Raw genomic sequence first — 22487 nt, 5'->3', positions numbered from 1 at the left:
TTGGATGGGGAAGAAATTGAATAAATGCTATCCTCTGAACTTTCCCCATTTCATTGTCTTATGATTAGAGTCATGAAATATAACACTGTTTTAAAATCACTTTAGCTTAACAATTTTAAAATTAATGTTTATATCTGTATCAGAGAGAAACGTGGGTATCATTATTTTGAATTATAGTTGCCCATATTTATTTGCTATGTATCAACAACTACTATATCTATATTTATTTCCACAGTAAGATTAGACCAGGATAGCAAATGTAGAATGGTAGAAGTCAGTTATGCTGTTGTCAACATAACCTTGATTCAGAATACATCAGTTATAGTTTGCTTTTGTAAATAATGAACAAATCAGAAAGGCATAAAAACAGTCTTAAAATACAGACTGGCTAGGAATCTAAAAAATTGTGGTGCAGTCCTTAGCCACAAAATTATGAAACCTTTGGCGTTTCCACATACTACTAAACTTGCTCACACATCAACTGTAGCTAAGATCACTGATGATCAGAGATTAGAGTTGGAATCCAAAGAACTAGATTCTTAACACTGTCTTAACATCCCCAGTAAAAGAGAAACATGCTAGGGAAGAACGAGAAAGAGAAACTTGACACTTCTGTCAATAGATAATTTTAGTCAGATGGCTCGATGAATGGTCAGATCATCATATTCATGTTCATGTAAATTCCTCTTCTATTCATTTCAACATTCAAAGTAGAATAACAGACAAGCAACATGACCAGCTAATTATTGTAATATACACTCCAGCACCTTTTAATTAACTTTTTTTCCCTTCATTACTAGCACTACAGTGCACTAAACCAATCGGTTCCATGCTGTTAGTTAATAGAATTTTTCAAAGGTTTTTCTCCCCTTTCTGCAACAGTAAAAAGAAACAATTACCCAACTATACCTGAAAATTATTTTGTAATTACTAAAGATGTTCAAAAGCAAAAGGTAGCATTTGGAAATTAAGTCAATGTCTATTTAATAAGCAGTTACAGTGGCTAATTTGACTGAATGGTTTAGAGCTTAGCAGAAATCTCAGGGAGCCACCAAAATAACAATTTCACCTCATCTTGCGAGGGCACTGATCCAAAATCTTGTTAACTTGCCAATATAGCAGTAAGAGCAAGCAAGAGGGTAAAGGCAGAAAGAAAAAAAAAGAACAGCAAACCTTTTCCCAATGAAAATTGGTATACTTGAAAGAAAATGAGAGGCATAGTAATTTGAGAAAAAAATCCTTAAATCTTTAATCTGTGACCCTTATTTATTTATTATGTATTTATTAATTCAATTTGTATGCCGCCCCTCTCCGAAGACTCAGGGCGGCTTAAATATATGTATGTACATACATATGTATGTGGGACATATCACACTATACATATTATACATACATAAATACAGAGGTGGGATTCAGCCAGTTCACACCAGTTTGAGCGAACCGGTTGTTAACTTTTTGCCCACTTCGGAGAATCGGCTAAGCCCACCTCTGGCTGGCCCCGCCCACCCCACCCTGCCTCTCCCAGGAGTCCCCCTGCACTCCCTATTTTGGCTTCCAGGGTGGTGCAGGAGGCCTTCCAGGCCCAAAACCCCTGCTCTAGGGGAGTTGGGAATGGAGATTTTGCATGAACATTACTGTGGGGTGAGTTGGGAATGGGGATTTTGCATTATGATTGCTCATAAGTAAGTAGGAACCAATAAAAGAGGAATGGAAAAATCCCTATCTGTAGATCAGCGTTTTTCAGTGTTGGCAAGTTTAAGATGGGCAAACTTCATGCTGCCTGGGGAATTCTGGGAATTGAAGTCCATGCACCTTAAAGTTGCCAAAGTTCAGAAACATGAGTCTACACTAGAGTTTAGGATTTTCCATTCTTGTTTTATTTAGAGTTTGGTGCAATTAAATAAATCAGTTGTGGTTTTGTTAACAAATAGTGATTAAAGCAATATGAACCGTTACTGGACTTTTTGTGAATTGGGCTTTGATGATTAAATAAGGGATTATGGAAATAATATAGACAAATGTTAATCTTAGAGTAAGAGTTCGATATATCTTTTTACTTATATCTGTACCAAAGAAAGTTGGAAGTCATTCTTTTTCAGTTTTCCTTCTTTTCCTCTTTCTTTCTTACACTTTCACTCTTTTTCTTTCTTGAGCCTTTTCTTTTTTCAAATCTGTTTTTTATTTATTTATCCTTTGTATTTTTTTAATGTGTGAAGGATCAAATACTCAGCCATTATAATTCTACATTCCTTATTTACAGAAATCATATCAAAATTTAGGATGAAATCCACTGGGAGCCATTTCATATAATGCAGGCTCTGAGTCCCTCTAACCAAAAAGTGTTTATTGATAGAAGATAATATTTGTAGTTCAAGGTTGAACTGTGGGTTCCTTGGTGCTCTCTGAGCTTGATGGTTTTCTTGCAGATGTTTCATTACCAAACTAGATAACATCATCAGGACTAGAAGTGATTGGAGTTTGCTCTTCTTTTCATATACTAGTGACTGTCAGTGTTAATCAGTTGCTTCATAAAAAGTGTTTTGATTGGTTCTGGGTCTCTACAGCCTCAGACCAAGAAAGGCTATTCTGCACCCCTCCCTCAAATGTTCTTTAAAAATACAGAATTTCCCAGCATTCCTTTAGGAAGCTCCAACATGCAAACTGTGGTTACTCATCCTAAAATGAATCCTCTTTACCTGGAGCTTCAAAATTTGCTGTTTGCTGGGAAGGTGTGTAGCTAAAAGTCAGTCTACATTTAGTGTACATCTGACTTTGGGGATATTTCTTCATAACCAAACAAAAGTATTTTCTGTGCAGTTCACATTCCTTGCTTCCTGGATCTGGATGTCACAAAGCAAAGCCCACATTTTGTAATTAACCCCCACGCCCCGTTTTGGCTGGCAGAGTGCTGCAAGAGGCTGTGCACTGTCATTGCCCCGGGTCACACCCACTCTGGCCACACCCAGCCAGCCATACCCACCCAGCCAGTCATTAGGGCAGAGAACCGGTTGTTAAATTATTTGAATCCCACCACTGCATAAATACATACGTGTGTGTGTGTGTGTGGGTGTGTCTGTGTGTGTGTGTGTGTGTGTGTGTGACTTTAGATAAAATTTGTTTCTGTGGAATAGATTTTATTTTAAAAATTCCAAGGAATATGTTTGACTCCAATACATTAGCGTTGTCTGGGAGAAAGTCTGCTAATTTTAATTGTGTTCAGTTTAGTTTAATTTTCTTCCCACCCGTCCTTCCCAGTCTTATATTTGTTTTTGTCTCATGTCTTTCTAATTTTCATAAATAAAACTAAAGTTTTCTCTAACAATGCAACAAAACAATCCTCAGTGAGAAATCACTGGGAAACTTATATAGCTAACCATCTACCAAAACAAACTCTGGGCAGTATAAGGAATAAAAGCACAATACGGTAAAAAGAACATTTTTCAAGAAAGTATTTCATCTTCAGACTTTTTTCAGCAAAATGATCATCAACTTGAGAATAGATTATTTTATTTTTTAGATACTAAGGCTGACCTTAGTATGTTTAAACTGATGCTCTTAGGATGCTCTTAGAATTCCTCCTAGGGCCCCCAGTATGTTTCTAGCTAGGCTGTCTTTTTTACTTAAGAAAAAGTAAGGTGTCATGACTTTTTTAAGTCATGAAACCTTCTTCCTCTCTTCATGGTCTCAAAGGTCTGCTTCCCAGGCAGAAAAATTAAAGGTTCGTCTTTAAATAAGAAGCCATTTCCCATGAGAAGAGATTAGGGGTTGATATGAGCTTAATCTAAGATTGATAACCTGTCTTTATTTCCAGTTTGTACCAGAATCATTACAAATTGCAGAAGATGGAAAGGAACATATTTTGACAATCTTAAGTACCATTCCTATTACATGTTTGGCCCAGGATGACATCTGTAAAATTACTTTACAGTTAAGCACTCAGATTTCTGGTAAGTACTTTATGTCAGGTAGCATATAACCTGCCACATTTTTCCCCCATTTTTCCTGAAGTCACCATACCTGTAATGAATCTAGAAGCAGAGAGGTGGTAAAATGCTTCAGAAGTAAAATATGTTCCATAGCTATAATACCAAACAGATGAGGGAAAAAATGCATCAAGCATTGAGTGATGTGGTACATTAAGCTATTTGTTCATTTTTATTAACATTAGAAGTTAATATTCATGACAGTTAATATAGAACCTTTATGTTAGGTTTTACAGATGGTATGGTTGAAATGTATATTGAAATAGAAAAAATGGGTTCAAAAATCTTTACTAATGATACTTTATGTTAGTTTAGCTTGGAAAAAATAACTTCTTCCTATACTTCATTATCAATCATTAAATATATATACACACACACATGGATAAAGCATACCTATATACATTTTCTGTTTTAGAACTCAGATCCTAAATGTATAGCTCAGATCCATTTTCTTTAATTACTATGATGTAATAAATATTAGGCATACTGTAGGTTTAAGAACTCACACAGTTTGTCCTCAGTGGCTATGCCTGAAGATAAATGGTCTTGTATCTGTGTCTCTCACTTGATTTGCCTCTTTTTGCCCTTTAACACTGGAAAGAACTAGCCTCAGAGACTGGAATGAGGGATTTGGGAGACGTTTTCACTCTTTTTACTCTAAGAGTGAGGCAACTGAAGAATCCACTGTTTCCTGGGACATCCACCCAATGGATGGAGCTAAAAGTCATGGGTGCAGAATTATGGCATATAGCCCTAGATATTGTTGTGACCTAGGATTACTGAGTCATTACAATACACTAGTCATTAGTCCCAAAAAAACCTATTTTATTGTAACAGCTGAGAATTACGTTCATTCCCAGCTGAGTCCCAATTAGTTGCAAAACTAGTCCTTCAGAAGAAGTACTTCAGGATAATCACCAACCTATAACTTCTTTGACACCCTGCCAAAGGCCTTACTTGGCAAAGCCCCATGGAGTTCAGAAACAAACAAGAGATGCTGACTGGAAACAGAGTTAGCAACACTGCTTTCCTACAAAAGGCCCAAGTGCCTTTGTTTCTCCTTTAAACCTTATGGGAGGGGCCAATCATCTCCTGGCCTTACTCCTGAGTTGTCCCTTTTGCTTTAGCTGCTCTTGCCTTCTGGCAGTTCTGCGCATGCATGCACTAGGAACAGGTTCCTCCTGTTCCTCTGCCTCTTTGCTGTCCGACTCTGGAGGCTCCGGATTCCACGCATCACTCCCAGATGGCCCTGGCCCCATTCTGCCTCCGACACAGACTGGGCCTTCCACAGACTCCAGGACTGGCCCATGTTCCTCCCCAGCCTTCTCACTGTCCAACTCTGCTGCCAGTTCCACAGGCTGCTAGCGGACCACAACAGATATCTCCTTTACACAGGAAGTTGTACAATCCTATTTTTAAATGTTAACATTTTCATGTGTTGAAATACTTTATTATTTTAGTGGGTAAACTATATTGTGAATCCTTGGGAACTCTATTTGGCATGGGGGTAGACATAGATATTTTTAAATAGATAAACTAATATTGCTGAGATATATATTTGGTCTTTTTTGCTATTTTTTTCCAACATAATAGTCTGTTTCTGTTTCAAAATGATTGTGTACTGTACAGCAAGAATTATTTTTAATCACACACAGAAGACCATCCAACATCATTTATCTAACAGAAAAATAAAACGAGTAAATTCTGGACAGCATTATACATTTATCCAATATGTTTTTGTGCTTTTTAAAGATAACTTGTTAGAAAGGACACCGAACATAGCCCTTTCAACATGCCATGTGGATCTGGAACAAAGGCCCTGCAGAGAAAGCAGCTGTGCAAGAGCAACATTTGCTGTAAGAGCTGTGAATGACTTTGTAGAAAATGGAAACTTTATCAGTTATATCACAGCCAAGCCAGTTCAGCCAAGTAAATCTCTGTGGCATGATTATAAGCCCATGGATGTCAAGGTAAGTTAAAGCAACAACCAAGAGGTTTTTACAGCCTGTTGTAAAAAAACAACAACACATAGCACTCCTTCCCAGTTATCTTTATTTATGTTTACCTTTATTATTCTTTTGCTCTTTCCAAATTTGGAAACTAATCAATCTTTTAAAAGATTAATAAACCAATCCTAACAGAGATTTTTGAAATGTACTGAATAACCCCAGAAGTCAGCTTCTTCATTGTTAGAAAAAGCACCATTTTTGAGAAAGAAAGAGTTCTTATATGAGAGTTGGATTTCAGTAATTTATATTTGCTTCAATTTTGTTCGGCTTGAATTCAATGATATTGGATCGGGTTGCAAATATTTCACATGTTTCAGTCGTCAAGCATTTATTTGGATCTGAAAAATGGAACCTTTGAACTGTTCCATATTTTCAAATATATCAAAGTAAAGTCCTTCTTGTACCTGAATAAAATTCAAAAGAAATGCAGCAAAATAATTAATTATATTTGAAAATAGTAGGCCTGGTATCAATAGCTGTCTTTACTGCTTGTGTTATGCAGAACGTTTCATGACTGTAACCCAAACTGAACAATTTTGTTATTCATCAGGGATTTGATTTGTTTTAGTCAGGAATAAAGAATATATTTTTATAAATCATGATATAAAATAACCTGAGCAGAACGCCTCATCTTAATGAATGTGCAAATCAGTATTTAGGATGTCATCTATAAAGAATTCTGTTTGTTCTGTGTCACCAGCCATCCCATCCTGATCTTTCAAAATCTGATCAAGAAAGTCACCCAGATTTTTCAGGACAAAGGGGAAATCCTTATAGGGAGTGTTTTCAGTTCTACCAGTAAATAGAAAGCTTTGAAAGGAGTTCTTAATTATCCCCAGTTTCCATCTTATTTGAGATTATATATGTACATGCATACATATATACATACATACAAAAATACATACCATACATGCTGTTGTTTTCTGAGGTAAGCAGTGTTATCCAGAACGCAAAATAGGGGTAAGAATTGTAAGGTAAGAAATTAAAGGCATGAGGAAAGAAAAAAATAAGGGAAATACATCTAAATCTTGGGATCTCATTAATTAATATGGAACTCCATCCATCCATAATTTTTGGAGCTCCCCTTCCTCTTGACCCATTCCTTCTCCTCCACCACCACTACATCCTCCTCCTCTTTCTCCTCCTCCTCCTCCTCCTTCTCCTCTTTCCCAAACTTCCTCAAACTATGCATTTATATATCCAGTTCCTAGACCATCTAACTGCAAAAGGAACTCACACGTTATTTGTGACTTCACAAAATTAAAAACTAGAAAAAACAATCAACTTGAGGTAACAATGTAAAAAAACATCTCTCATATTATCTTTGGACTAGAATCCCTTATCCTGCAGGAAGTGCCACGTTTTTACAGCTGCCTTAAAGGTTAGTATGGTGAGGTCAAAAACAAACTCCAGGGGGATGCTGTTCCAGAAGGCAGGTATAGCATTATATTCCCCATAACTACTTCTTAAATGCAGATTCCAAAAATAAGTAATTGAAATTCTAATAATAACCACGATCTAAGATATCTGTACTATGTTAAATCTGATTTGAATTCACCTATAATTAAATGCAACCCAAATATGGTGAGTCAATATTAAGAGCAATACTGGAATCCTACCTCAAAGACCATATGAACTCCATTTCTTATTTTAACTAGGTCACAATTCAAGACCTCCCTACAGGTTATTGCTACACTTTCACAGATCCACACATAATCACATTTGATGGATGGTGAGTATTTTTTCCAGAAATTGTGTAGATTCTCTGTAGTAGCTGATTTTTATTTTAAATTAATTTGATGTTTTGATATATGAATATTCCTTTGCCCAGTGTTTTTCAGAATCCAAAGATCCCCCCCCCCAAAAAAAATGCTAGTAAAAAACAAGGGGAAACTAGTCAATAAATTATTTTGAAAGTAAATTTTTTTAAAACAAAAATCATAATAACAATATGTATGGAAGTTGGTTCAGAATGATAGAAATAAGAACTTTTTTTTTTCATAGCTCAGAATGAATTTGGATTTACTTTGGGTGCTTTTGTCTCATCCTTGGTGGCAACAGAGCAATCCATAGGATTAAACCATAACAATCTAGCAAACAAAAATCTAAAGAATATTTATTTCAAAAAGTCCCATTAATTGCAAGAGAGCTTTACAACCAAGTATATTAAGGTAACATTGCAACCACCTCAAGAAATAATATTTCTCTGCCTCAATTATTCTTTGTACAAACATGAAATCTTATTCGTCATGTGCCAAGTCAGTTCATAAAAACACCTGTCAATAATAGTTGAGTATAAGCATAGCAGCTATACTGGGATATGGCCCTAAGTAACAACCAAATCACTTCACCCTGGGAGGCTGAAGCTCATTTGTAGGGACAAGATGAGTATATCACTATCATATGGTAGCCCTTTAGGTTTGAAGAAGACACACTGTTGTGAAGTTCATCTCTAGATACGATTGCAGTCCATTGTTATAGTAACTCTGGATGGTATTCTGTAGCACCATTCACAGTTTTCTGTCAGTTTTTGGCAGCACCTATCTTCAAACCTCATGAAAACTTCATAATAAAGGGGTCAACCTCAGGTTCTGCCATCAGCTGCAACTTCTAGTTCCTATACATTACACAACAGTTGCAAATACAATAGTTTATAGCACGGTTGGATTGAAGAATGAGTCTCTGTCTAGATGAATAGGATTCTGTTGAAGCTCCATTTTTTCCTATGAAATATTCACTCAGCAATTGTAGATCTTACAAAAGTTGGTTATTATTCACCAAAGATACTGTTTGAGCATTGATTTTGCTTTTAAGAATATTAAGCCATAAAGCACCCAGTTACAACTAAAGTATATTTATTAAGATATAGAGGGGAAGATGCTGTATATTCCCATTTACCTTTGTCAAATGTTTATCTGCCTTGCCTATGTCTGCTGTCAAAGCAGCCAGTCTAGACACCTATGAACAGCTCATATGAATTCTTATGCATTCCTAGTTAATAACACCATTGTGGTGTTTTAGGTTACTTATAGTTATGAAAAAATGTTTCCTCATTAAGTGTTTGTTTTCTGTCTCCTCTGAAGTCAGCTATCATATTGGATTAATTAAAGAATCTTGTTGTTAAAAGCAAAAGTGTGCAAATCAAACAGACTACGCCATTCTGTAACTTCTTTCTTGATGTTGTCATTTTGATTTCTTAGGCATTACAATAACTACATGGTTGGAACTTTTGTCTTGTACAAGAGCCTTAGCCGTCTGTTTGAGGTGCATGTACGTCAGTGGCACTGTGCCAGCCATCATATTGCCATCGCCTGTAACTGTGGTGTTGTTGCACTGGAAGATAATGATATTGTTGTTGTTGACATGTGCAACAAGCAATTTCTGGGAACCAAGTCTCAGGTGATAATACAAAACATCAGAGCCTCATCACAACAAAATGTCAAAATCATGAAGTCCTATGGAGGAAAAAAAATCACGGTATGTATATCACCCTTATTTACTATACTATTACTGATGGAGAACAAAATGTGTGAATGGAAATCAAAGAATAGCGTGACTTTTAAAACCTCATAGTGATATAGTTCTAGTATTCGTTGTTTAGCTGATCGATCACTCACTATTAGGCATCTTAAACAATGCAAACTGAAGTTAATTCTGCACACCAATGATGTGTTATAGACTTGAATATTACTGTTAGGGTCAGAATAGGGACAAATAAATAATAAAACCCAAGAATCAGATTATTAATTATTTAGGGGAGGGGGAATATTGTTTTTTATTCTTTATATTGACCAGAGTCACTGAAAACAACTGTGCGGCCATATGAATTCTCTAAATAAATAAATACATAAATTCAGGTGGAAAATAAATGCATCCATAAAAAGGTTTCCATTCATCAGATTTCTCTGTTTTTCCAGATCTTGTTCCATTCAGGAGCTTTTGTTCGAGCTGATCTTAATGACTGGGGAATGAGTTTGACAGTAAGGGCACCGAGTAGTGACTTTAACAGAACCAGAGGTTTATGTGGTACTTTTGACAGAAATAGTCAGAATGACTTCCACAAGGCTGATGGGAGCGCCTTACTTTCTCACCAAAATAGCACAACAGAGGAAAATTTCATAGAAGCTTGGAGGTAAGATTTAAGTGGCAAAGGGTAACAGTAAAAAAATGAGCCATTATAAAAAAGATTCCATATAAACTCTGTAGTGTGTTTTTGTGGTGATCTGCTCAAGAACTCTGTCCTACCTTGACAAAAGTACTAGCGGGGACCTTCAGACTATATCACTCACTGTTTTGAACCTTCAGTATAAACTTTGGAACTATGATGGAAGATGTCTATCTTATTGTATGCCTCTTTCAGTTTTAAGCAACTAGTTTAGCATTTTATCAAGCACATATAATGTTTTTGAAGTAGACTACCAAATTTATCTGAGGGCTTAATGTCTTCTTGGAATCTTTATATTTTTAAATCATTCTCTCTGCCCACCTCCCCAAACATAATTCTGTTACATGTTCTAATTAGCAAAAATCATATCAAACAATTATCGAGTTTATTTATCATGGCACACTTACACATGATCAATTATTGCATATATTAAAACTTTTAAAGGATTTGGCTGTCACTTTTGGATCATTAAAGTAGTTTCAGCATGAACTTTATTTTTACTAATGTTTACTCAATAATTCATGCCTGTATTTAACAAATGCTTGAGAAAATGCCATCATAAATCATGAAGTATTCAGGTATCAAACATATTTATCAATATATATTTTCCTGTGATTGATAGACATAGATAAAATTTTCCTTCCAATATTTGTGCATTGTCCTTTATCATATTTTCATCAATTTCTGGACATCTGCCTGTCTAAAACGCAAGAAATCTATGATTCCAGCATTCTTCATTTTATAGCCCTCCTTGGGTCTTTAGTTATCAAAATTAGGTATCAATATTTACCAGTCAGGGTAAGAATGTAAAATGCTGTCCATCAAATTAACTGCATGTTTTCTTTTCTGGATTCTTTTTTGTTTCATTGGTCTGTCATCAAATGTCTTTCCCGGAATACTTTTTGTTTGAGTCACTAATATTCTCATCCAGATAACTTGCAAGTAGTGCTTCCTATATCTCATACATTTCTTTATGTATATATGTGTGTGTGTGTGTGTGTGTGTGTGTGTGTGTGTGTGTGTGTGTGTTGAACTGTATTAGATGATAGTGGAATTTACATTCTGAAAAGGTGGAAGACATATTGTTGCAATATCTGTTTCTGTTTCACAAGTCTATGTGAATATAAAATTCCCAGACTTTAACCAAAACACTGCATGTCTTTTTCATCCCAAATCTCACTGCCTCTCTTTCTTTGTAGAAAAAGAGAGTCGGAATCCTACCTCAATTCAGAGGGAAGCTAAGACCTATCTGACTAGGATCCTCTACCTTTGCTGAAGAATAACATGTAGATCAGGCATGTCTAACCTTTGGACTTGCCTGGCTCACACTGACTAAAGAGAAGTTGCCTTGTGCTGTGTATAAATATGTAGTTTTTTGGTGTGTGTGTATTATAAATAAAGTTTATGATGTTGTGGGGCTGCATTAGCTGTCCAGAGTTACAGGTGGCCGACCGGCTGTAGATTGGACATATCTGATCTATATGGTGACAAAGAAGGAAATATATGTATATGTATATGTATATGTTTATGTATATGTATATAAATTCTATTCTATTCTATTCTATTCTATTTTATTCTATTCTATTCTATTCTATTCTATTCTATTCTATCCCATCCCATCCCATCCCATCCCATCCCATTCCATTCCATTCCATTCCATTTATTATACATTTTATTGTAGTTTTCCCATTCAATACACTGTCCACAAAATATGTATGGTGTTAAAGGACAAGGAAGGGAATTTGAAGAGAGACTACAATTCCCTGACATAACTTGGCTTTATGGTGTAGGAAGGAGAGATTTGCACGCTGATAACACTTGAATAGATATTTATCATCATAGCTTTCTTAATGCTGTTTTTCAGCAAAGCAATGCATGCCATTTACTTGCTGTCACTTCTGATGGTGCAAAAATATGCAGAAGGGCCTCTCCTAGTAATCTTAAAGTATAGACAATAACTTGTAGGCGCTCCTGACAGTTCTGAATCCCTACAGTCCATTTGCTGATTCAGCAAGGTGTCAGAAGAATAATTTGGGGTTGCAACTCGAGGGTTGCACAAGAACGAATCAAAATGAAATCTAGGCACTCTGTGAGGAAAAGAGATTTATTTATTCCCAAAAGAAAAGAGGTTTGCTTGTGGGGATAGCTACAGAGAAAATGAGGTACAAAGGGGAGATTTTATAGGGAAGCTTGTCCTTGGTGTGGGTCTTGAGGGGTGTGAGTGTCTGTATGTGCTGGTTCTACAGTGTGGCATTTGAGGGGCATGGGCATGTGTAGGTGTAGGTGTCAGCAGTGATGTTTATTCTGGTGAGCATATGGTTCTGCTGAGAGACAGTTTCAATTAAGTCTATTTGTGTTTAGAGACCTTCTTCTTTGATGTATGGATTATGTCTGGGTAATTTACTTGGGGGTTCCAAAGACCAATGGTTGCAATGGAAACCTCCATCAGTGCGTTTGGCATAACACACCTAAACAGAATTTGCTTGGCAGATTAGAGGTTGTGCAAAGCAGTCAGAGGCTGTTAGTCATTAAAAATAATAATCTCTTGTTGCTAGTGTTAGGCTTAGGGTTTATATTCCTATTGTTTGTAGTTCAGCATATTGTTGTACATCTTAATTTATTTAAAAACACCTAAGAATTTGTATCAGAGTGAGGTGTCTGACATCTTAACTGTTTTAACTGTTATTGTATTTTATCAGGATAGCTCCAGGGATGAGCTTGTTCGACCACATTCCGTCCTCCTCGAAATGGCAGAAGACAGAACGTTTCTGCTTATGTCAGAAGAAGCCTGAACCCTACTTGCAACCTTTAAATTCTCTGCATACTTTTTGGAATCCTGCCCCACATTCTTTGGATTGCCATGATGAGAAAATTTATTACACTTCAGTAATTCCATATCTAGATGTCACATCAGATTATGTCATTCACCTTGAAACAGATCCTTTATTAAATGATGAGCAAAGTGCTACTAGTATCTCTAATCATTGGGAAGATCTCCAAAGAGGAAAAAGGCAAGGGTCTTTGGAATACTCACCTATTTCCTCTTTCCAAAGTCCAACTGACTTGGAAAGTTTTTCATATTTTTTCCCAGAAGATTATTTTGAAGGGAAGTGGCCTACAGTTCAGTTTACGTGGCCAACTCCAAGTGGCCTGACCTCACCTGAAGTCTTAACACATTGCAAGACATTGCTTGAAAATTCCGCCATAGGCTCAGCTTGCAAAGGGTTTCTTGGCATCCAATTCGATGTGGCCATTGAAATGTGTCTTTCAGATGTACACATTAAAGATGATCTCAAATGGGGGGAATTGCTTATTCCGTTTTTGGAAAATGTCTGTGAAAAGAAGGTCCTTTTAGAAAATGTAACTGAATCTTTTCATTCGACATATGAGATACCTGCTATCCATCACAAAATTATTACAGCATTGAGATGTCCCAATCTCTGTAATGGCCATGGACAGTGCACTATAAGGGGCTGTCAATGTTTTGAAGGCTACAGCTCCTATGACTGTAGAATTGCCAAAGGTAAGTGAGACATTCTACAGTATTTCCTCTTAATCATCTTATTTATTACTTTACTATATTTATATGCTACTCATCTTACAGTTTGAGGCAACTCTTATTTTATAGCATTGAATGAATTGAATGAATGTCTGCAGTAAACTGTTGTTCGAGCAGTATCGCTGGTTAAGATACAGTACTTGATAAACTAATAAATAGGATTTTACTTTTATAAGATTATTACAGTATCTGGTTGATTACTTTGTAAAAGTTTAGAACCTTTTTGGCTAAGTTTTGTTTTCACTTTAGTTAATTGATAAAAATGGGTGAGATGGTTCCCTTAAACAAATTGGCTTTATGGAATTATATTTTAGCCTTGTCATCTACATGCCAATGGAAAAATAAGTCTGACAGAAGTATTATATTAATGCAAGAAAGTTAAGAATTTGTAGTTTGTTTATACAATTTTTACGACTGCCCATTGCATCAAAAGTGTCAAGGTACTTTACAGAAGAATTAAAACATAATTGAACCTAGCTAACTCAGATAAATTTTATACCATACGAATTTACTGGAGTAGCAAACTTTTTAAAACTTTCTTAAAAGTATAGAGGTTGGGGGTATTCCTAATATGACAGGGTATTCTAGAGAGTGGGGGCCATCAATGAGATGGTGCATCCTTATGTAGGAGATGACCAGACTGAGCCCGAGAGAAGGGTCAAACGCGTCATCAGTCAGGAGTCCCTACGGACTCACAAGAGATCTAAGCCCAACCCACCTTGAATTCATTTGACTCTTATCTACCTCCAATTTGCTCTGGCCATTAGTAGTTCAGATTTTTGCAGAGAGCTTAAGCTTGCAATAAATTTTTATAACCATTTGAATTGCCTGGATCTTCTGATTTCCCTGGCATCTGACACCTTGTTCCTCAGTACGATGGTTTATGGGAATGACCATGGGAGACCGGAGGAAGAGCTGCAGCCTAGACAACTACTACCATGTTTCCCCCGAAAATAAGACCCTGTCTTATATTTTTTTGAACCCTGAAATAAGTGCTTGATCTTATTGCCATGTGCTCAAAAGCACAATTGGGTTTATTATCAGGGGATGTCTTATTTTGGGGAAAACAGGGTATGCAAAAGGTATTTTAGCCCAGAGAAGGAAAAGGGGCATGGGAAGCACCTGAGAAAGGAACCTCCCTAGTTTTCTGGGAAGTAAAAATAAAGGAGGGGAGAAGTGCTTTCAGGCTTGCAAGGGTCTGTTACTGTAACCATTATAAACATATAATGTAGCACTACTAAAAGTAGTGCTAGTTCTTATGGTTTATACTTCTTGCCTGGAGTACCTCAAAGGGCTGACACTCAATCCCCCTCACCTCTCATGGAATAGAGAGGCTCTGAATACTCTTCCTTCTGATCACATGGGGCAGCCATATGTGACGGGGAAACTCGGTCCAACACGGATGCAAATCATAAATGGCTTTTAAGGCAATAACCAGTATCTTGAATTGAACCTGGGAACTAATCAAAGGGCAATGCAATACTCTCAGCATTGATGTAAGACTGCTGAATATGTGTAGACAATCAAAGAGATAACCTTGGAGAATGAGGTCATCAGTCACTTTTGCCAGGAGAAAATGTGTGTGTGTGTGTGGGGGGGGGGATTAATGGGCTGAAGAGTTCAGATGGCACGTCAGAAAATGACTGAAAAATATTAAATGTTAGTCTGTTCGGAGACTTTTAATTGGTCTCATAACTAAAACATTGAGTATAATCTTAAAATGAAGGAAAAATAGTAGTTTGAATAACAACGGAATGAATTTATATTTAAACTGTGACAAAAAAAAAACAAAGTAACTATCTAAATTGATTTCTGTAGGGCTCTTTGTTACTTTAGTATTAATTGTATTAAAGTATGTCACTGTAAATTACTTATTTGTATCCTTAAATATATTTAATTAGTCTGCCATTTTGTAGTTTATTCACAACATTTATAGTTGCTCTTTTAGAATATCTATAACTTATAGAAGTCATTTTAAACTTGTTCTAACCATGGAATCTGTTAAGTTTTTTATTTAACTTTTTAAAGGTTTTTTTTAAAAAAAATCCCAATGAAGAGACAAAGTAGCAGTGATGGCAAATTGGCAGTAAAATAAAACTTGCGCTACTTGGAATTTATTTATGCAAATGTATATGGTAAAATTTATTTCACAAAAAAATGGATCTTCCAATTACAGCACTGCAATTTGTTTCCCTTTTTCTGTTTTCACCTGCTTCAATATGGTATGCAATTGTACCAGTTTGTAGCCAATGTTCCATGTCTGAAAAAATATTCACATACATAAATATTTATTAAGTCTAATCAAAAAAGCAAAACAAACACAATATGCATATGCTGAGAAAGAGATCTCCAGGATGGGCATGACAATTTTATATTGTGAAGTTGAAAAATTATGCAGGAAAGTCACAATTTGGGATATCACTTAGAATAATCCCTTTCTTAGACATGTCAATGGACAGTTGCACATAACATGTCATACAGCATAATAATATAGACAATAGTAATGGATTAACATAGTGAAATTAAAATTGGATTTTTTTTTCACCATTATGAGTGCTTGGCAAAGGCACCTATTTTCTGTCTGTTTGTCTGCCTTTGCAAATCTGATTCTCTGAACTGGTGGATATCCCACTCTGAAGGGATTTGAGGCATACATGTACAGCAGCCAAGCAATGCAATCTGACATTTCTTTATTAATTCCCATCCAGATCAATGGGACTTAGGTCTAAGTAGATGTGCAGAGGATGCTGCCATGATTATTAAGCATACCTCTGGGGGACATGTACAATATATGCATACATTCAAGAAATGTAGAAACTAAAGAGGGAGGAAGACACACACTTTGATAGTTGTTGCACGGTTAGAAATGTTGTTAGAGCTTGAGGGCAAGCAAAGAGTCAGCTTTCGTGTGTTTGCATGTGACAAAGAAAAGGCAGCCATTTGCCTCCTGCATGGACTGCTTGCAAATGTTTGCTGCTTGCAAGCAAGAGAAAAAGAGTACCTATCAAGACAGAAGCAGATGGCTGAATGGTTTGAAGTTATTTTCCCCCTTAGTTCCTCAGAATCCATTCAAATCTCTTAGTATATAGAACTCAATTTGAAAAGCCCTTCATAATGCACACTGATTTTCGTCCTCCTAAATATTTTGTAAGGAGCTGTCCCTGATTCCCCCATTTTCTACAGTTTATGGGGGAAATATTTTAATAATGCACTTATGTTAATTAAAAGATTTATCCTAGGAATTGTATACCACTGATTGCAAAACTTTTATTTGACTTATCTAACAGTTATGCTTCTAATCCTTGGCACATAAACCTTTGTACTCTGTAAATCTCCACATGCTGATTTCTGAATTTAGTTCTAGTCAAGCACATATGTTACTGGAGCCTCAAAATTGCAGAGAAACCTAAGCAAATATGCCAAGCTGAAAAGAGTTCTTAAAAATTGGCCATCAGACAAAAGACACCCAACTCAAACTCCACTGATTAAAAATCCAACATTCAAGGATTACTTTAAAAACATTTTCTACATGCAGGCAGCAATTCTAATTTCAGAAAAGAGCCAGGCACCGCTCAGTTTAGCCGTGTGGCGTAAGAGCCGATCACAGAGTACTGAAAAGAGTTAATAACAATTGGAACTACAATAGCTTCGCCTTTCATTAAGAAGACCATTCCCTGCTTTTCTTAAGCTTCACTGACATTGTAACAGGTTCATGTGGTGTTGTATGCTTTTGTCTGTGTGCATGTATGCCTTCCCCGTTTCACTTGCCTACTGATGCCTGACAAGCCTTGAAGGAGGTTTGTTTGAGAAGTGTAAAACAAGGGCAGGGGTTTTTATTATTAATTTTTAATATAATGACTATGTTTAAGAACTCACTTTCAAAAGTCCTAAAAATGTAACAATCAACTCTCACAAATGAGTATGAGCTGGCACTAGTAGACCAGTCCAGTGCCTTTATCTTTGAGGGTAGAGGTTCGTTCTCTGAGCTTGTGGGTTGGTTTCTGGATGTTTCATTATCAGGCTAGGTAATATCTTCATTGGAACTTAGGGAATTTTCCCTAAATGTTACCTAGCCTGGTAACGAAACATTCGGAAACCAACCCACAAGCTCAGGAAATGACCCTTTACCCTCATCTTACACCTAAGCTACAAATATTTGCCATTACTGCAAACCTTTATCTTTCTATTATTATTATTATTATTATTATTATTATTATTATTATTATTATTATTATTCACAAACGTGATAGCAAACAAGATAACCATGCTGGATTTCGTATCTCAAATCACGAGTCGAACACTTCCCAAGTGTTTAGGACTGCATGATGTATCAGCGGATTATGCGAGCAGATCCCAGTAAGGTGGCTTTCTGCAGATGACCAATGGTGATCTTGTCAGCGCCATTATTATTATTATTATTATTATTATTATTATTATTATTATTATTATTTCATAGTGGCTAATAACATCCCAAATTAATAGAACATCTATATCTATTCACACATAATGTATGGTTTACTTGAGCCCAGTGTTTTAAAGACATAACATATTGTCTTATTAATGTACATATAAATATTACAATAAGTAGTGCAGACATATCAGTTGTAATAACTGTGAATTAGTTACTACAATCAATAACAAAAGGGATTTCAACTTTGTAGCTACTTTTTAAAAAAAATGTTTTGACATTCTTTTACAAAATGACCACTGACACTTTAGTCCCAAAGCATATTTACTTGGAAGAAAATCCAACTGATACCAATACAACTTATTTCCAGAAAGTTGCATTTGTGATTGCAATCTTAAATTATTTTTCTGAGAACATCATGCCTCGGGGGTTTTCAAGATATGAGACAGAGTCAGACAGCTGGTTGAGAATCAGGCTAAGAAAAACTGGCACAGAGAGTCATGTGCTCATATAGACATACATATAGACTCACACACATGCATGCACACACACTACACCCACACTGATACTTCTCTCCTTTGAAATAATCAGAAATATCACTACAAAACAAAATCAAGATGATATACAGCAGTCATTACAAAAAAGTCAAAATAACATGGGAAACCTTTAGCATTTCCTTTTTCCATTTTGTATAATACACATGAAATTACCCATTATTTTTTCATAAAGAAAGTGTTATGAAGATCACTCGCTGACATCATACTTCATTTCTCCCTCTCTCTGCTGCAGAAAAAGAAAAAAAAATACAAAAACAGCCTGTTCTAAGGAAATACGCAATTGCCAATATTTCTATCTGAGCTTCTTTAAATAAAAGAGGAAAATATGTTTGCACAGCACAAAAACTAAAAGGTCTTGGCATCATAAACTAGGATATACATATGAATGGCGAGCATTCACTCACCCAGCCCTTCCTGACATTTGAAAGATTTTATTAAGATTTATATTATTTGGGGTGTTCTATCTATGTTTTTAATTGTTAAAGTCATGTTTACTGAGTTAGTACTGTATGTTGTATGTATGAACATGAGGAATGCAGAGACCAATATGTTGGGTTGCAAAATAATTTCTAGATTAGAGATTGTAACTTGTACAGAGTAGAATGAACATGCATGGGCCTTGGTTATAATTATGGAATACTGCCCAAAATTTACCAAAACTGACTGGTGCTATCCTTACCATTAACATGGAAGGATGGAGATTACACAGCTATGAATCTAAATCTAGATAATCTAGTGTACATCTTCTCTATTTTATTAAAACGTGTTACAAAATGTTGACCAAAACCATGATGGGAAATGGAGGTCAACATTTATGACTCATCTATTGGTGAAAATAATGCATGGAAATTGTCACTTAGAATGTAGAACATGAAGCTAAATTGCTTGTGAATAAAGAGAATGGGAAAATTTAATACATCTTGATTGAAAGTGGTCAGATCACTTGTGCAGTGGATTTGAGGAATATATGCAGAAAACTATCTAGTTTAAATTATTATTGAATGCTACAATGTTTATCAAAAGTATGATCTGATGTCAACTAAATTGTTGTGAGTGAATGTAGTTATTGCAAAAGTTGGAAATAATTAGATGCTTGCTACATGTTGTGAATGAAAGAACCAGGGACAAATATGGGGAAAATGTGCAGTATTCTGAATGAATGTGATTGGGGTGAAAAATTTTTGGGGTGAACTGAACGGGTGGATAGGAATTAAATGAGAGGGTACAGAAAAACTGACTGGCCCAAAAAATCAGGAATTAATTAGAATAGCAATCTGTTTCAAATGTGTGAAGCATAAGTCTATTCAAGTATACACATGACAAAGAAATGAATCTAAGAGCACAATTGGTTTGATTGGTTATGATGAAAATTTGAGAGAATTACTAAAGGAAATAACGTTGATAAAAGTTCTGAATGTTGGACAGAGAATAGTTTGGAAAGGTCAAGTGTGAACCCTGGGGAAAATGGACATGGAAATAAAGAAGAGAAGTAAAGTGTATTAGAGTAAAATTAGCACAACTGTAGTATGAGCACTGTAAGAAAAACTATTCAAAAGAAGTTTGATTTCCAAATACAAAGAACAAAAAGTAGACTTTGAGAAAGAAATAGTTACTTGATGGTCTGAAGACTGAGCCATTTTCCATCATCCCATTGCCATGGTCAGATCATTTTTTGATCTGGTTATTATACAGAACCACCCAAGACATCCATAAGATAATGGAAGACACTGAAATGGTCTGTCCTGGACATCTCATGGATCCAGTTACAACTTAGAACTGGTTATAGAGAATAGATTTAGTGGTGTGTTCTGCATGGAAGCTGTACATATAAATCAGTGCTGAAATCCAAATTTTTTTACTATTGGTTCTGTGGGTGTGGCTTGGTGGGCATGGCAGGGGAAGGATACTGCAAAATCTCCATTCCCACCCCGCTTTGGGGCCAGCCAGAGGTGGTATTTGCCGCTTCTCCAAACTAATCAAGATTTCCACTACTGGTTCTCCGAACTGCTCAAAATTTCCGCTACTGGTTCTTCAGAACCTGTCAGAACGTGCTGGATTTCACCCCTGATATAAATGCAATCTCTAGGTTTCCTATATAATGTATATTTGTGTCAATTGCACAGTTTACTTTGACATCAAATAAGTGGACTTGTTCTATAAATACACATAGTCCTTCTCTAATAACAGTAATTAGGACAGGGATTTCCATCGATAAACAATACAGTCGTAAATATCAGTTAGCAATCCTGGCATTCACCATTGCCTTTGTGGGATAAATAAATCCCACCTTGTTAAACAAGGACCAACCCTGATCCAAGCTATTACCTCAGTGAGGTAAGGGACTGCCTCCTTTTTAACTCCCCACCCACTATTCCCCTCTCCCCTTTTGATCATGCTGAACTTGGTTGCCTCTACCCATCCAGCCATCCCTGGCTCTGCTGGCACTACCACCCTTTCATCTGACCTTCATTGTCTTCTTCTTTCCACTGATGATGAGACACATCTATACTGGCCCTTCACAAAGCAGCAGCTGGCCATGCCAGGCCTTCTTCTTCCAAGGTCCTGCATAGCCTTGTCCTAAATATGTGTGACTTTCTTGCAAGGCTTTGGAACAGCATCCCTCCTGAGATTCCCTTGGCCCTGACCTTGTTTGCTTTTCAAAAAGCATTAAACACTTGACTCTTTCCCTAGGCACAGAGTCAGAGACTGGTATCGGCTGAAATTTTCCCTGCATTTAATGTCCTTGTGTTTCAGGCTTTGTTTTTGTTACTTATTCGCTGTGTTGTTTTTGTGTAGATTTAATTTCTGTTTACTGAAGATATACACTGTGCCAAGTGAAAGCTGTATAAATCACACAAACAAATAAATCTGAATTGAAAAGTAAGTGAAAGTTTGACCTGGCAGATACATGCACTAATAGTATAATAGAAATGAATAATAAGCTAAGGGGGAACCTAAACCTCTTTTCTGACATGCACATTTTAAAATAAAAATAGCAGAGAATGGTGACATAGAAACTGCAATTTTTTTCTTTTATTTTTGAAGAGCAGGTGAAATAAATATATACATTTCAAAGAACAACAAAAATAAAAAAGAATAGTGCCATTGCTTTACAGTTTTAGTTTCCATTCTATCCACAAATAGGATTGGTTCATACAGCCATTCTTTATATATATATATATATATATATATATAATTTATATATATAAAAATTTGTTTTCTGAGGTTTTCGCGGGTGTTTGTAACCAAAGACACACACATATATATATATATATATATATATATATATATATATATATATATATATGCATACATATAAATCAAATTTAGAAAATACGTAAACTTTAATAAAAGGGACTTCAGAAATTGCATGACTTGTAAGAGATATACTGCCTGTAAAAATCATATACTGGAGATTAGCCTCTTGTGTGATTAGTTTTTTTTTTCTTTTTTGCAAAATAGTGAAAACAACTCTGTAAATGAAACAATTAGAAAATAGGTATTAAAAAATACTTGAGAAATTTGTATCCTATGTAAGTCTAAATGCTATTTCTATTCTCTGTATTTATTTACTCATTGAATTAATACTCTGCATGATCAATTGATTCAGAGAGGCTTAAAATAAATACAACGAACTAACTTTTTAAATATCTGTGTAGAATACTAACATAAATGACACTAAACAAAAGAGAATAAAATAATAAAAATGCAATAAATTAAGTCAACAAAATCATGAAAATACTGTCTGCAATAATTTAGCTTTTAATACTTTCCTAAGGGCCAATAGGGAAGGTTGCACAGGCAGA

The 22487-nt window shown here is 35.8% G+C and overlaps 1 protein-coding gene across 1 annotated transcript in view; it reads left to right on the top strand.

The window, feature by feature from the left end:
- Nucleotides 1-22487, top strand: part of VWDE (von Willebrand factor D and EGF domains) — a 325020-nt gene that overhangs the window by 157709 nt on the left and 144824 nt on the right. Inside the window, exons 8-13 of the mRNA XM_034424473.3 lie at nt 3812-3947; nt 5736-5953; nt 7651-7724; nt 9193-9469; nt 9910-10124; nt 12857-13680. Of these exons, the coding sequence (XP_034280364.3) occupies nt 3812-3947; nt 5736-5953; nt 7651-7724; nt 9193-9469; nt 9910-10124; nt 12857-13680 (1744 nt within the window). The remainder of the gene's footprint in view (nt 1-3811; nt 3948-5735; nt 5954-7650; nt 7725-9192; nt 9470-9909; nt 10125-12856; nt 13681-22487) is intronic.

This window comes from Pantherophis guttatus, chromosome 1 (assembly GCF_059756535.1).
Source record: "Pantherophis guttatus breed Tessera chromosome 1, ASM5975653v1, whole genome shotgun sequence".
Classification (NCBI taxonomy): domain Eukaryota; kingdom Metazoa; phylum Chordata; class Lepidosauria; order Squamata; family Colubridae; genus Pantherophis; species Pantherophis guttatus.
Note: the sequence above shows the minus strand (reverse complement) of the source record. Positions and strands in the feature narration are given on the sequence as shown.